The 16,532-nt window shown below is 38.9% G+C and overlaps 1 protein-coding gene across 1 annotated transcript in view; it reads left to right on the forward strand.

Moving 5' to 3' along the window:
- Positions 1-1,903: 1,903 nt before the first annotated feature.
- The window catches only part of LOC121271749 (vesicular glutamate transporter 1), a 57,245-nt gene continuing 42,616 nt past the window's right edge, over positions 1,904-16,532 (forward strand). Inside the window, exon 1 of the mRNA XM_041177976.1 lies at positions 1,904-1,965. Coding sequence (XP_041033910.1) covers positions 1,904-1,965 — 62 coding nt within the window. The remainder of the gene's footprint in view (positions 1,966-16,532) is intronic.

Raw genomic sequence — 16,532 nt, forward strand, 5'->3', positions numbered from 1 at the left:
CAGGGATGATGGAGATCAGTTATGTGGAGAGACTAGAGAAGCAATGAACTCATTTTTTAAAAAATGAGATGATATTCTGATCATTTTAAAAGAAGAAAAGAACTTGTGTTTACAGTACATCATGCTTTTCATGATTACTGGACATCCCAAAGTGCTTTGCAACTAATGAAGTATTTTTTGAAATATAGTCACTGTTGTAATGTAGAATACACAGCAGCCAATTTGCACATAGCAATACCTCACAAACAGCAATGTGATAATGACAAGATAATCTGTTTCTGTGAGGGATAAGTATTGGCCAGGACATCAAGAATATCTCCCCTACTCTTTTTCAAAATAGTGCCATGGGATCTTTTACGTCCACCTGAGAGAGCATTCAGGGACTCAGTTTAATGTCTCATCCAAAAGATGGCTCTTCCAATAGTGCAGCATCCCCTCAATACTGGCAATGGAATGTTGGTTTTTGTACTTAAGTCCCAGAGTGGGACTTAAACAGAAAACCTTCTGATTCAGAGACAGAAGTAACTGAGCCACCACTGACACATGTAATAACTGAATGACTTCAGTCAATGCTCCAAAAATGCTATACTTTCGCTACTTGAACAGTTTATTCAGAATATTTTGTTTGGAAACCAAACAGCTCAGATCCCGAGTTGCTAGCACCTAAAACGAGTGAATGAATGGATGGATGGATGAATGGAAGAACGGACAAATGGACAGACATAAGGACGGATGGACAGACAGGCAGGTGGATAGATGAAAGAAAGAATCACAGCACAGTACAGAAACAGGCCATCCTGCCCAAATAGTCCACATCAGTGCTTAGGCTCTACACAAACCTCCTCTCACCCTACTTCATCTCAACAAATCAACATGTCATGTTATTCCTTTCTCTCTCATGTACTTCTCCAGCTCCCCTCACATGCCTCTAAACAATTTATCTCAACCACTCCCTGCACGTTCCAGATTTTTATCACTGTTTGGGTAAAGAAGTTTATCCTGAATTCCTTGTTGGGTTTATCAGTGACTAACTTACATTTATGGCCCCAGATTTTGGACATCCTCACAATCAAAAATATTCTCTCTATGTCCAGATACACAGATAGATAGCTGCATTGTTTCACACTACCAGCTTGTATTGTGTAACCATATGTTCCCAGCAGTTAAGATGATCAAATCTCAGTTGGTTGCCATAGCATCCACTTTAGGAAGCCTAGACTGATTGGCTTCAATCCAGCCAGATAGCGCTGATTGGCAGTGCGGGCATCCAATGAAGAGCTGCGTTGGCCCATTAAAGCAATGAGTGATGGCAGGGGACGGCAAACGGTTGGCAAACGCTATGAAGTTTCAAGTTAAGCCCAGGCCCTGGAATGACGTGTTACCTGGTGTCTGAAAAGTTTCAGGAGGAGGGGGAAAGGCGTGAGCTGTCCATGGTTCTGAAATACGCAGTGGGAGCTGTCCACCAGCTGAGGTGCTGAACTATTCACTCCGACCTGCTCCGTAACTTCATTTGGGCCACTTAACTCAAGAAGCAGTCCCTCAACTCTAATGAAACATCCCGTACACTTACTTGGGTGCAAGGATAGCCAAAGGATTTACCGCCCCCCCCAAGCAAGGCTGATCCGTGATATTATGGATCAATCGAATGTGGCTTGATCACATGTAGTCTGCAGGAAGAGAAACATGTATCTATTTTACAATTTGGTCCACGGGGCGCGCTATTTCTCCGCTGCCAGAAATCAATAGATACGCCAAGGACATTGGCAAAAAGGTCACTTTAGCAAACTTCTTAGGGTCTTGTAATATACCAGCCGGCCTTAAGCTCCGTGATGATTGAAACTGGAATTGTTTAAGGTGATCCGTATAGAATAGAGAAACCGCAAGTAACATTATTGGCGGAATTATGGAGATAAGGAAAGAAGAGTTCAAGAAATTAGCAGGGGATACCTTGGGACACTTACACAGGTAAGTCTGCCTCTTTCTGTTCTCTCAGAAAGCGTTCCATAAAGCCATATTATTATTGAAAGACATTATTAGTTGTATACGCCTTTCCAGTCGTTTCCTCTCTCGCAAGGGCTGGAGGCTGTTTTGATTTTTCTTTTCCACTGTTTCCAGGTGAAGTATTAACATTTGCTTTTAATCCAATTTCTAGGCTGTTATCGCTACGTGTTGTACCAGTTTCTTTTTTTTTACATTCTTTGTTTCCGTGAGTGACAAAGATCCGTTTAGAAACACCGAGCATTTAACCCCACTTCCTCTGTCGAAGGCTCTTTAAAAATAAGATTATTCTTTTCTGAACGCGCGTTCGTTTAGATTTTTAAAATGTTCAATTTTTTTTACGATTACTTCGTTACACGGGGGACTGCGCAGTGGGGAAAAACGTTATCAAACGATAATAGTTAGCAGAGTGCGTTTGTTATGATGGGGATCCGGGGATTAGAACTGGAAACCAGGAACAGCCCATAAATGAAGATTGCAGTTTACTACATCTAAAGTAACATGCAAATATTTCAGTTTCCGTTCATATCCAATAATTTTCTATAAATTATTCTAACAAGCTGTTTGTGCGTTAATAATGTTGGAATTCGCCGTTGTATAATCATGGGCGCAAAATCTGATTGATCGAAGAATTACATTCATTCATGCACTGGACACTTGATATTGTATAATCATGCCTTCAGCAGTTTCCAAAATTTGCCAAACATAATTTCCAAAATCAAATGCGCTTTCTAAAATAATTGTGGCCCCTTGATCAATGTTTAAAAGATGAAAGATGCCTCCTCATCTCCCCTAGGAAGGGCACGCCAATTCTTTTACAAAGTCAAATAGGGCCTTGATATTACTGGCAAGGGAGAATTTAACCGCAGTGTACTTAAAACCCAGCAGAGGAGAATGCAGCATAGAGCAAACTGATACTTCCATCTGTCTACGTGTAATGAAGCAAAGGTTCCGATCAACCTAAGTCACTTTGTGATCATTTTACAACAACTTAACAGCTGGTTTGCAATCATTTCATTTACTCTTTTCAAGCCTCGGTGTTGCCCTTAAATTCTGGGCCTAAGGTTGCCTATAAATTGAAGGAGTCGAGCGAACATGGAGCCGTTAAAATACAAAATGTTACCTTTCACAGATTTGCTTGTCTCACATTATTGTAGATGAGCATAATGCATTTCTGGTTCATTCTGCTGTGTTGGAATTTAACACATTTAATCTCTGATTTTAATTACATATATATAGCTTCCAAATCTTTCATCGATTATTCTCTTCTGTTAACTGCAACTTCACATCTTTCCTTTGATCAAAAATGCAGTTAGAGGAAAAAGACTTCCTAAATTACTTTTCACTTCCCTCTCTCCCAGCCTCGCTGAAAGTCACTCCCTGTAGAAAAGATTATCTCTGGCTGATTAATAATTTAAGGCACAGAAGCGCATTCTGGTTTTTTTTTCTCTCTCCCATCTTTTATATGTCAACTGCCTGCAATCACAAAACCAGTGCATTTTTGAGGAGAATTCGTATAAGCCCGTCTCGGGTCTGATTCATCTGCGCCTGAATATGTTGGGCAGCCTGCAATACACTAATTGACGTACAGCTACTGGTTGAAGAGCGAGTATTGTCATAGTCTTAAAAGCACATTATGGATCTTAGCCGACTGTGGGTTAGCTACTGTGTCGAGTGCTTTTTATAATTGTAATTTTAAGAGTGAGCTTAAAAGACTGTGAGATGGAAAGAAGCAGATTTAACAGTTTAAAACAGTCGCCGGTCACGAGAGGGGAATCATTTACCCGATTTATTTCTCAAATCAAGGGCAGTCTAAATAAACATGTTTTTTTTTAATACATGGTTTTCTGAGTGTCTGTTTATGTTCCTCCCTCACGTCCATGCAGCGCTGGACATCCATGTATAAAACATGATTTATTAATATTTCATAACATTTGGAGAGTGCTGGCATCTGCGAACAGTCGAATCCCATGCCGCATATTTAGCGCGCAAACTAAAACATTATCAGACAGACACGAGAAACTTTTGCAGGCAAAAAAAAAAAGATTTTATTTCAAATTGGAAGATGCATGTTGCTCCGCCGAATTAGATTGATCTGGGCGGAAATTTTGGGGGTTGGTGACTGTGTTGGTTAACATTGGCCAGCTGTTAAACTATTAACATTTCGGGGAAGCTTAATAGATGTAAAATATTGCATTTACTGCGACCCCCTCTGCATTTGTCAAAAGGAGATTCTTTTAATTGCATTTTATTAGAACATTGAAAATTACAAAACATGTTCTGTCGGTTTGGAAGGTTTGGGGCCCGGTTCATAACGTCGTCCGCTAAGAAACACTTTGTTAGTTTCGTTAGATTTGTCCCCCATAGTTGCCCATTTATTGGCAGATCGATATCTTAAAGCCGCTGCCTCGCTTTCTTGGGTACAGGTGAAAGCCATGAAAAGTGGCCCATCAAAAAGGCCGGATTTAATTCGTTGCCAGGAGTCATGAATGGGACTTTTTTTTTTCCAAACTCCAGATCCGAAACTTCAATGAAAATCCGAAAATTGATGTACAGCTAAACCTTGAACTGTCACTATCCTCAGTCCTCCACTATTCCGTCGTTTAAGCGAAATATATGGGCATGGGCAAATAACTCGATTCGACATTAACACTAAACCGGAATAAATGAATGTTTTGAATTATAAAACCTAATCAAATTGTCGTTGTCTAACAGAAATATTGTAAATTTGACTAAAGTTAGGTCGGCGAAGATGAACGATTATCGTTAATAATTAATATGATCGATTTGTTATGGACTGGACAGATTTCGTTCGAATATGATAACGTCTAATTCTTGGATATGTATGGGGCATAAGAGATAGGAGTTTCTCTGTGACTTGTCCATGTGGTATTCGGTTGAGGTTTGGAGAACAGAGCACACCACTTCTCTATCATTCCGTGGATTTATATTCTTTTCCCTCTGAGCCTCGCCTGACCTGATCTGGGATCCTTGTGGAATCTGCCGCCTTCCATCTTTCAAGAAAAGCCTTCATGGAAAAGATAAATTTCTGTAAATACCCTTTTAGGCAGAGAGATCATTCACTAAGGACAAATAGAGCGAAGTTATCAACCAGGCCGCCCTCGGCTTAATATAATATTGAACAGCATTTGATTAAAGCTCGCTTCATGTTTAATTTCAAAGTCATATTTATCGTGCATGATGAGGATTATCCCTGATGAATGGAGTCCTGAATTATTTATTTGTACCGGGACAAGATTATTATTCAGATATCCAATTCCAGGGGGAGACGGGGGCGGGGAGCGCGTTGATTACCAGGTAATATCATCGAGCCCTACATGTATCCGAAATCACGAGAGCTAATCTTGTAACATTTCAAAACCCCTTTGGTAAATTCCATTCTGTAATCCACCTCTGAGCACCCAACGTTTGTATAATCAGCCATTCAATGCTCTAAGTAGATTCCCGACCTTGATCACTCCAAGAACCAATTATTCTAAATTTAATGTATCAAACTTTACAATTGGATTCCTGTCTGTAACTCATTCTATTCGTGGCTAGGGAACTATTTAAATTTCAAATACTTGTATGCAGGTGAAGAAAACATGAAAACAGTTAATTAGTATGATTTATTAGGAGTTAATTTTGTCTTTGACATATGCAGGCTGAATTAATGCAGTGACGTGAGCATTGAACCCCGTTGTAATTAAAGGAACACTGTGTAATTGTGTAATTTGAGTCTATTTGTCAATTTCTTCATCACTGAGTCAAAATCCTGGAACTGCCAACCTAACTGCATTGTGGGAGTATCCTCACCACATGGACTGCAGCGGTTCAACAAGGCATCTCACCAGCACCTTCTCAAGGGCAACTAGGGGATGGGCAATAAAAGCCGGCCTTCCCAGTGCTGTTAACATTCCAAGGAAGAATAATTTTTAAAAAGCGGGATTATTGACTTCCACGTGTTCTGATCAAGAGATCTGGGGAAGTCTACTCACGAATCTCTCCCTGTTGGTTGAAATTGCCAACTATCTCGATGCTTTTGTAGCTCACAAGGCTGGATGTGGGAAGATTTGCAATTCTGCAGTCCTGAAGAACGAAAAAGTCTTGATAAAGCATCTTTCTCTATCTCAGGAACTTCCAATGCGCTCTACAGCCAATGGAGTAGGGTTTTTTTTTTAAATGTAGTCAAATAATCATCCAAAGCATTCAAGAGAGCGTTGGATGATTATTTAAATAGAAACAACTGAAGTGCAGGATTACGGGGGAAAGGCAGAAGATTGGCACTAAGTTAAACTGCTCAGAAGAGCCGGTGCAGACACGATGGGCCGAATGGCTTCCTTCTGCACCGTAACAATTCTGTGATGCTGAGTAGGGAGTTTTTGAAGCTCAGTTCCTGTTGCAGAAAATGTAGCAGCCAATCTGTGCACATGAAGAGCTATGACACGATGACCAGGTAATCTGTTTTAGTGATATTGGTTGAGAGATAACTATTAACTGGGACACTCCCCTGGTCTTCTTTGAAATAGTGCAATGGGATGATTTATGTCCCGCCGAGAGGGCAACCATAACCCAGGAATGAATTAAAAGATATTATCTAAGACAGAAGATAACAAGGAAAGGAGATATTTTTTGACCACATTGCTAAGGGACATAGTGCAATGGACATAACATGCAATGTAACTGTGGCATTTTAAACAATAACATATGAACAGAAAGAGGACAGACATTCAGCATGTTTTAGTCACCACAGTAGCAACCACTTCTGATGGAATCCCCTCTTCAGTACATCATAGGAGCATATATATATACATACAATATGCGTGTATGCATATATATGTAAATATCTATGTGTCTATATATAAAAATATATATTCAACACAAACATATATATATATATATATAAAACATCAGGTACTACCAGCATTGATATGGATTATTTTAAATAGAAAAGCAAAATACTGCAGATGCTGGAAATATGAACTAACAACTGAAAATGCTCAGCAGGTCTGGCAGCATCTGTGGAGAGAGAAACAGGATTAAGGCTTCAGATCTGTGACCTTTCATCATCCTTCGGAATGTGGGTATCACTGGCAAGGCTGGCATTTATTGCCCATCCCTAGATGCCCTTGATAAGATGATGGTGAACAATGTTGCCTCAAAGCTGCATGGCCACCTCGCGACCTAAAGGCCCCCACACAGGCTGTGCACCCAATTTAGCCCCTTTAAAATACCACACGACCATGGCCACGCAAAACATATTTAAAGGGGCCATGCACTTAAAAAATTGCCTGTGCGCTTGAGAAAAAAAATTACAGGAAATACTGGTGGGGGGGGGGGCCTTCTTCTTGAACCGCTGCATGTGAAAATAAATCCGCAATGCTGTTAGACAAGGAGTTCCCAGATTTTGATAATGAATTTGAACAAAAGACTGTTTATAGACATTATGTGGATAATGCAGCTGAGGAGGCTACTGTATATAAAATGGAAGCCAGTAGACTGTTAGACATTTATCATTATGCAATTTAGGTGAATATGCCCCTCTTTTATAGAATTAAAGGCAATATCACTTGTACTCAAAGGGGCATTAAAATGGGCACAGAGAGGCAATTGCCCAAAATAATAGCCTAAATATAGTACTCTCAATCTCAACATGGAATTGGCTCCTTTTTTTGTCAGGCAAGTACTTTGCCATCTTAATCCTAATATTGAGTCAAATAGCTTACAGTTTAATTCATTTAAGTGTTACTATTATGTTTCAGGGTCTCTCCCCAAATCTCTCAGCTCCTGTTCATAACAAAAATTCAGATACCGTTAATGGATCAAGTCTTGTATGAATCTAAACTCATCCAGCCTGTGGGGCTGAATTTCATTCCCCACCCTGCCAAGAATAGGGTAATCGTGCAAATGGAAATGATAGCACAGCACCTACCTTCCCATTCCTGCAGGCACCAGGTCACCACACTGTTGTGAGGGCCTTTGAAGCAGCACGAGTTCTTACTGAAAACTGATTTATTCATGTAAACTGAGGACTTGTGAAATCAACGGAGCTTTAATACAAGTACCAATGAGTAGCTTAACTCTTAAAAAGACAACTGAAGGCACTTAAATAAAGACAATAAACATAGGTTTTTAATGATTTTTACAGGTTCAGGGGAATGATTAATGATCTGCTCCCTCTGTCCAATAGAATCTGCCATTTCAAAATCAACATCAATGACTGTTATAGGGATCAAAAGGTTAACAATTGTCTTTTTACTCAGACCACCTGAAGTGCTTTCCTGTGTATTCAAAAAAAATATAACACATTGCCAAAAAGGTATGTTCAGGCTAAAAGTAAAAATGCAACTTATTTGCAAGTAATAAAATTACAGAGATGGTAAAGCCACAAAAAATGGCTTGCCTCAAATATTTAGAAGATATTAAAAATTAAATCAGTCCACAAGAGTTTAATTATATGATTCATATTTTGGCACAACTCAATGACTAAAACTTTTGATGGATGTATGTCTTTTAATATGATGGGTGTACAGATGTGAGGTGACATTCCTATGCATCTCACGGAATCCAGCTTTCAAAAAAGAATCAGCTGAAACTGAACAAAAGTTATTGGGGAGCAACAGTAGCATACATTCCATAAATAGGCATTTGAATAAAGAATTATCAATCATTCAAATTTCTGACATAATTGTTCACATTTTGTGAAGGATCTTTCCACCGCTCCTGTTCACACTTCATCCAAGCTCTGTTTAATTATAAATTCTTTAAATATATATAATCTGATTAACCCTAAGACAAAGATTTTGCATCTTGGTTAAGCCACAGGTCAAAGAGTAAACAGTTGGGTTCTAGCCACCATCTTATAGATAGTAAGCAAAGTCGCGTTCCATCTTACTCCTAGTTATTGCAAGAGTGCATTATTCTTTATATCTAAGGTTGTCTATCAGATGCACAGATCAGTTTTGCTTCTGGCAGAGTGACAGACATGATGATGTTTCTGATCTCAGTTTTATCTGTGGAATACAATGGGGGCATATTCCACCTAACCCATCCATCAGGGAACTGATGGATTTGGTTATAATGCAGCTTTTGCACCCCACTTTATTTTATCTCCATTGAAGCCAGTGGAGAGTGATATTGGGTGGGTGTAAAACTACTATTCCACCCAACCCTATGGATTTCCTGCCTGATAAGTTAAGTTAAAATTATCATTATCCCAACTGTTTTTCACTTAGGGAAGAAGGCATTTAATGAAAAAACCATTGCCTAACAGTTAACTCTGAGATTTTTCTTTTGTAAATTTTGAAAGGAATTAATAATCTTGATCAAATTGTCCATGATGGTGGAATATTTCAATGCTAGGCAACACAAATATCAGAGGGTATGTGTATAACATTGTATTTTTTTGGAGTCTGGGGTCCTACTGCTCTGCTGCAATTGGAACACAGTGGGACACTGGGCCCCTTGAAGTTGTTCTTCCATTCCCCTGCTTTTGAGCCATATTTCATGATACTCTTGTATAATAAAAATCTGTCAATTTTTGAAAGTTTTTAACAATCACTGCTTTTTGGGAGGGATGTCCACTACCCCTTTTGTGAGAAATTTCCTCCTGATTTCACTACTTGTTCTAATTTTAAGAAAATGCCCTCTTGCTCTGGTTTTACTCTCCAGAGGAGCTTGCTTCCCTGTATCTAAATAGAAACACATTATCATCTGATACAACTCAATTAGATCACCCCTCAACCATCTAAACTCAAGGGAATATAAGCTAGGCTTAAGCAACCCTTCTCTCATAATTTAATCCTTTAAACTCTAGTATTATTCTGGTGAATCTGGCTATCCTGGGTTGAGGAGATTGTGGCATAGTAGTAATGTTACTGGGCTTGTAATCCAGAAGCCTAGACTAATGCTCTGTTGACATGGGTTCAAATCCCACTATAGCAGTTGGTGAACTTTGAATTCAATTCATAAATCTAGCTAGCCTCAGTAATGATGACCATGAAACTATCATAGCTGTAATAAAAGCCCATCTGGTTCACTGATGTCCTTTGTGGGAGGACATCTGCCATCCTTACCTGGTCTGGCCCATATGTGACTCCAGACCCACAGCAATGTGGTTGATTATTCCTAGCAAGCTATTCATTTCAAGGTTAATTAGGGATGGGCAACAAATTCTGGCCTTGCCAGTGAAACCCATGAAAGAATAAATAAAAATAAAACCTGTACAGTACACACTCCAAGGCCAATATACCCTCCTTGAGGAATGGCTGAAGAATTATTCAATTGCTCTTAGTCACACTTCATCCAAGCTTTGTTTATTTATAAATGATTTAAATATATATAATATGATTAACCCTAGGGGAAAGATTTTGCATCTTGGTTAAGCCACAAGTCAAAGAGTCTGACTATGTCTTGTAAGCCATTGAGAAAACATTCTGATTTGTCTTTCTTGGATCGAAAGAGGATGATCTCACATTTCCCACATTGAACAAGTTTTGCCCACTCACTTAATCTGCCTGTCCATTTGTAATTTGCTGCTCCTGTCTACAAAACTTACTATAGCCCCTAACTTAGTATCATCACCAAACTTCAATATACAACTCTATTCCTTCGTTCAGTTCATTAAAATGTGTATGTGTTCCAAAACTGAGCACCCTGTTCAGATCCCTGGGGAATTCCCTTTGTCACATCATTGAACTATATATGTCCAGCCGCTGTTTATATTATTATTGTAGTGTAGTGGAATATTGTCTCCTTTTGGTGCATTAGAGGGTAGGCATTATTATAGTTCTCTATTGGAGTTACACTGTTTACTGATTACTGTTCTATATTTGGGTATAGACTCTATTGCTCTTCTTGTATTACAGTGTATACTCTATTACTCTTCTGCATTGGAGTGTAAACCCTCCTATAGTTCTGTACTGAACTGTAGACTCTAAAGTACTGTTCTGTAATTGAGTATTTACTCTATTACCATTCTGTACTGAAGTGTAGAGTCTATCATTATTCTGTATCTCAATGGTTCATCTGTATTGGCATTTAAATCTTCTACTGATGTTCTGTATTGCTGTGTCTTCATTATTACTCTCCTGTACTGAAGTGTAGACTATATTCCTGTTCTTCATTGGAGTGGAAATGAAAGTTCATAGTACCTGTGTCCCTCAGTGTCCTGGTTTTTCTCAACTCTGAGAGAATCATCAAAGCTCTTGAGTGTCCATGTACACAGATCACTAAAGGTTAGTCCACAGGTACAATGAGTAATCGCAAAGGCTAATGGAATGTTGGCCTTGATCTGAAGGTGACTGAAATACAAATAGGCTGATTTTATGCTCAGTTGTCCAGATTCTTTGTCAAACTCCATCTGGAGTAATTGCATTCAGCTCTGGACATCACACCTCAGGAAGGATATATTGGCCTTGGAGTATGTGTTGTACAGGGTCACCAGAATAATAGCAGAGTTTAAAGGATTAAATTATGAGAGAAGGATTGCATAAATCTAATTCATGTTCCCTTGAGTTTAGACAGTTGAGAGGTAACTTAACAGAGTTGTATAAAATGATAATCAGTTTCTATACAGTTACAGGGAAGCAAGTTCCCCTGGAGAGAAAATCCAGAGCAAGAAGGCATAATCTTAAAATTAGAACAAGCAGTGAAATCAAGATGCACTTTTTCACATATGGAGTAGTAGAAATTGAGAGCATTCTCTCCCCAAAAAAAGTGATCAATTTAAATTTTCAAAACTTGACTGATTTATACAAGAGTATTATGGAATACAGATCGAAGGTGGCTGAACAAACCTCAGGGGCTGAATGGTCCACTATGTTCCAATACAGCACAGCAGTAGGGCCCCATACTTTAAAAAAAAACAATGTTATAGACATACATTTCAATACTTGTGCTGCTGGTAGTGAAGCCTTCCAGGTTGTGGGATCAGGACATAATGAGTTAGATAAGAGATTTCTGCTGAGAATGGGATGCATTGCATAAGTAGACCTAAGCCAAGACTGCCTTCTTGAAATTAAGAGGCTGATGGAATATGTGAAATTCACTCATCCTTGCCTTTGAAAACCTGGAAGATGTTGATCAGGTCACTTGTGTTCATAATAATTAATTAATCCTAAAGGGACCATGGTAACAGAATGATGAGAAGAATTTGAGAAGCATTAAGTGCATTTTGCTTTTGCTATGTTGTTATTCTCATGTCACTTGTATGTATCTTTAATGTACCATGATTTAGTGGTAGTACGTATGAAATGTAGAGGTCAAAGGTAGAATTACTATAAGAATTGGGAGTAAATCACTCCAAGCTGTGCTCAGACTGCAATCCTGAAGTGTGAGATCAGCACAGTCATATTAGATTGTGTAATATAAGCTCCATAAAAACTCATGAACATATACTAGAATTGTGAAGAGTAATGTCTCATTAAAGACCCAATCCTGCATTGTTACAATTAATTTGAATGTACCCCACTGTTTAAAACAACGAGTTGACTTGGAACAAGAAAGCAGTCCAGCATCTTGGTGAGTCAGGTGTAATATTTTTGAATTTCATTAAGTTGAAATTGTTTTTGAAGAAGTGTTTCCCAAACTTCAGCTCGAGGGGGTGAATATTCTCTTAGGGATCATGATTTAAAGAGATCTCCAGATAACAATGGGAGGATCAGGAAATATTCCAGATGAGCTCAAGTCATCTCTTAATAAATGGATTGAATCTAAGGGGAGTGGGGGGGGGTTAGCCCTTGTGAGACAGGGCTGGAAACAATGACAGGAAGATGGAGAGAGCCACCACAGTCTTTAGTAGAGTGTCTAGTTAAAAAGTAGTGTTAGTGTTCCAAAGTGCTAAAAAGAAGACACTAGCCTAATGCTGAAAATTCAGAAGTCAGGAGCAGAGGCTGAGATCAGAGGTGAAGAAATTGCAGAACTTATAGAGCAGCTAGTGCCAGGAATAAGATTTAAAACTGTGATTACAGATACTCGGAGCAATGGGAACTGTTTTGATACTGCATCTTACTGAATAGGAATCATGACTTAGAGAATGGAATACCTAAATTGGAACTTGTGAAGTTGGCAGAGACTGAGGCGAGTGTAGTGGTTGAAGGGACTCTACCACCCGATGTCCTGTGAAGGGGATAGAAGAGCAACAGTGCAGAGACAGCGATATTAGTTCACCCCCACAGTGGAGATCAAAGTTGATGAAACCTGGTGGCATTCTGAGGATTCCCTTGGTCTGAATGTTGATAAGGGAACTTTGAGACATGGAAAAAAGGCCATCGTTCTCTTCTGCACCCTCATTATCTTGGCAGACTTCAGAATTACAAACTGTATGGTGCAAGTGGCAATGTTAGGTACAGAGGAGCAGCCGTTAGATGCCTCTTTGACCCCTCATACACTTGTTATGCCACAAGAGTTCACCCGACTTCCTGGTAATGTGGAGAGTTGGAGGGTTAAAACATTCAAGTGAACAAGGCACAATCCTGACCATAAATCTTTCATTCCCCTTGGAGGTCATGAAGGTAACATCAAGTTTCACGTTTTTGGGGATTACTGGCATGAGACAGGTTATAAGCTATAGACATAACAAGGAGAAAAAACAGATTGTGTAGGAAGATATGGTGTCATACATACGACTGTTTTAAAAGAGTTCTGTAAAACACCTGGGTTAGGAAAAAGAGAAATAAGTTAAAAAGTCCACAGCCAAAGATTAAGTTGCTGTAAGAAAGAAATAGGCAGCATATTCCATATTTATTCTAAGAGGAAAAGGCCATTTGTTTTCAGTTTCTCAGAGTGTGGGGATGTTTTCTGATCTGCAAATGAAAGGCTGCCTTAAAAAATTATGATTTATGTTGATTTTCAGTGTATCACCCACTGTCCCCATTAACCTGTTGTAGCCTTACCCCTGATGTTGGACAAGCATGTGCTGTTTTGAGCATGTTAATTGTTTGCTCCATGTGCATATTATTTTCGAGAAATATAAGTCATGTTTTCAGTTCTGAACTGGTCGAAACTGTGAATGGTTCTTGGGCTCAAGCACTGGGAACATCACATATAATTTGGCATTTTGTGTTCATACCCCAATATGGGTTTGCATGGAAGTAGGAAGGTGTGAATATGATGTTTATTTGCATTTATGATTGTGAACCCCAAATTGGGGAAATCTTTGGAATAAAGTGTAGGAATTGTAAGCTTGGTCCACAGGTATACAGAATGAGAGTCGGAATGTTGAAAATGTTGAGAAAGTCAGGTTGTAGCAGTTTCTGAGTGCAAACTGAGAAAAGGACTGAATCAAAAAGTTAATTGAACAATCAAAGTCTTCTCAAATCATCAAATCCTAAGCATTGGACAGAAATTTCTGTTTTGGGGGATTTCAATTATGTGGATATATTGGTGAAGCCAGGACTGTTCTCCTTAGAGAAGAGAAGGTTGAGAGGAGATTTGATAGAGGTATTCAAAATCATCAGGAGTCTGGACAGAGTGGATAGGGAGAAACTGTTCCCATTTGAAAAGGATAGGATCTTGAGTGTTGCCCTCACTTTTTTCTATTTGATTTTTGTAAGCATGTGTGAATGTTACTGTGTCACTGGATATGGTTTTGCACTCTCTATTGCATTTGGTTAACAAAATAATGGCCTGAATTAAATTGGAATTATTGAGATTGGTTAATGTATTTCATAGTGAAACCAGATCTTTATTATGATCAATTAAATTCTGTTTGTTGTTAAATTATGTAAAAAAAATCATTAGTTCCAGACGTAGAATCATAGAACAGTTACAGGACAGAGGAGGCCATTCAGCCTGTCCTCTCTGTGAGGGCAACTCAGCTAGTCCAACTTTTCTGCCTTTTCCCTTAAGCCCTACAAATTTTTTCTCTTCAGATAATTATCCAATTCCCTTTTGAAAGCCATGATTGAATCTGCCTCCACCATGCTCTCAGGCAGTGAATTCCAGATCCTAACCACTCGCTGCATGAAAAAATGTTTTTCCTTGGTACTTTCGCCAATCGCTTTAAATTGGTGCCCTCTGGTTCTTGACCCTTCCGCTAATGGGAACAGTTTCTCCCTATCTGCTCTGTACAGACCACTCATGGTTTTGAACACCTCTATCAAATCTCCTCTCAAACTTCTGTAAGGACAACAGTTCCAGCTTCACCAATCTATCCAAGTACCTGAAGTCTCCCATCCCAACAATTTCTGTCTGATGCTTAGGGATCAATGATTTGAGATGACTTTGATTGTTTAATGATCTTGATGGTTTTGAAGTGAGTGACCAGGGTAAAAGTGAAATGAGGGGACTGCAACTGTGTGTATGATAATGACCAGAAGACATCTTGTAGTTGGATAGTACTGCAGAATTATTTCACAGATTGTTTAAATAGTTGGATTGCTAATGAGTGCTGCTGTTTTAAATGCACAAAGACTTTAGTTTTTCTAGCATTTTCTGTTTTTATTGCAAAAGTAACAGTTTGCTTCTTTATCCAATGAAAGTTTGTTCTAAGTTTACTTGAAGATTGGAAAAAAGCTGACACAAGCTGACATTGATTGAAGATAAAAACAGAATTACCTGGAAAAACTCAGCAGGTCTGGCAGCATCGGCGGAGAAGAAAAGAGTTGACGTTTCGAGTCCTCATGACCCTTCGACAGAACTTGAGTTCGAGAGTTCTGTCGAAGGGTCATGAGGACTCGAAACGTCAACTCTTTTCTTCTCCGCCGATGCTGCCAGACCTGCTGAGTTTTTCCAGGTAATTCTGTTTTTGTTTTGGATTTCCAGCATCCGCAGTTTTTTTGTTTTTATTGATTGAAGATGCCTGGAGTTGTCTTCTAATGAAATGTAAAGAAGTCAATGCCACGGGCAACTGTGGTTCTTTTTGTGCTTTCTAATATCAGATTAATTCTCCTTTTAAATCACTGAGCAACATCTTTTGTATTGGAAATTTACATGAAGTTTGAAACAATTAATCATTTGGTAGGACAGAACTTGGGTATTGTTGAAAAAAGAGACATGTCTAAGCTTTTTGTCTAGCACTCATCAGAATTTTAACTAAAATTCAGCTAAACAAAGTAAGTGACAGCCATTTGTTGGTTCATTCCTCAGGGCAATGCCTTGACCATTCAGGGTCAAGCTGCCTGATTTAAATTTCAAACAATACTTGGCAGTTAACTGTCAGTCACCATCACTGGTGCATTCCCCATGGCAATGCCACTTGCCAACCAATCAGTACTCTCTTCACATGCAGTATAAATTGTCGTTTTCCTCTGATATTGGTATTCTTGCAGGATGTTGTGCAGCAATTATTTGATAATACCTTGGAGCTATAAGCGATTGGAGTAGGGTTAAGAAGTTCAATGGAAGCTGATCTGAGATTGTGTCAGAATTTTGATTACAGGTATGTGTATGATAATATCCATTGGGGTAATGGTAATTTACCATCCTGTATATTCTATCTCGCTCATGTGATGTTGAAGTGCGAAGTTTAAATGAACCTGTAATTGTTGATATGAGGGAGATAGTGTGTATATAATTTGTATTCTTGTAACAGG

Source organism: Carcharodon carcharias, chromosome 31 (assembly GCF_017639515.1).
Source record: "Carcharodon carcharias isolate sCarCar2 chromosome 31, sCarCar2.pri, whole genome shotgun sequence".
Lineage (NCBI taxonomy): Eukaryota > Metazoa > Chordata > Chondrichthyes > Lamniformes > Lamnidae > Carcharodon > Carcharodon carcharias.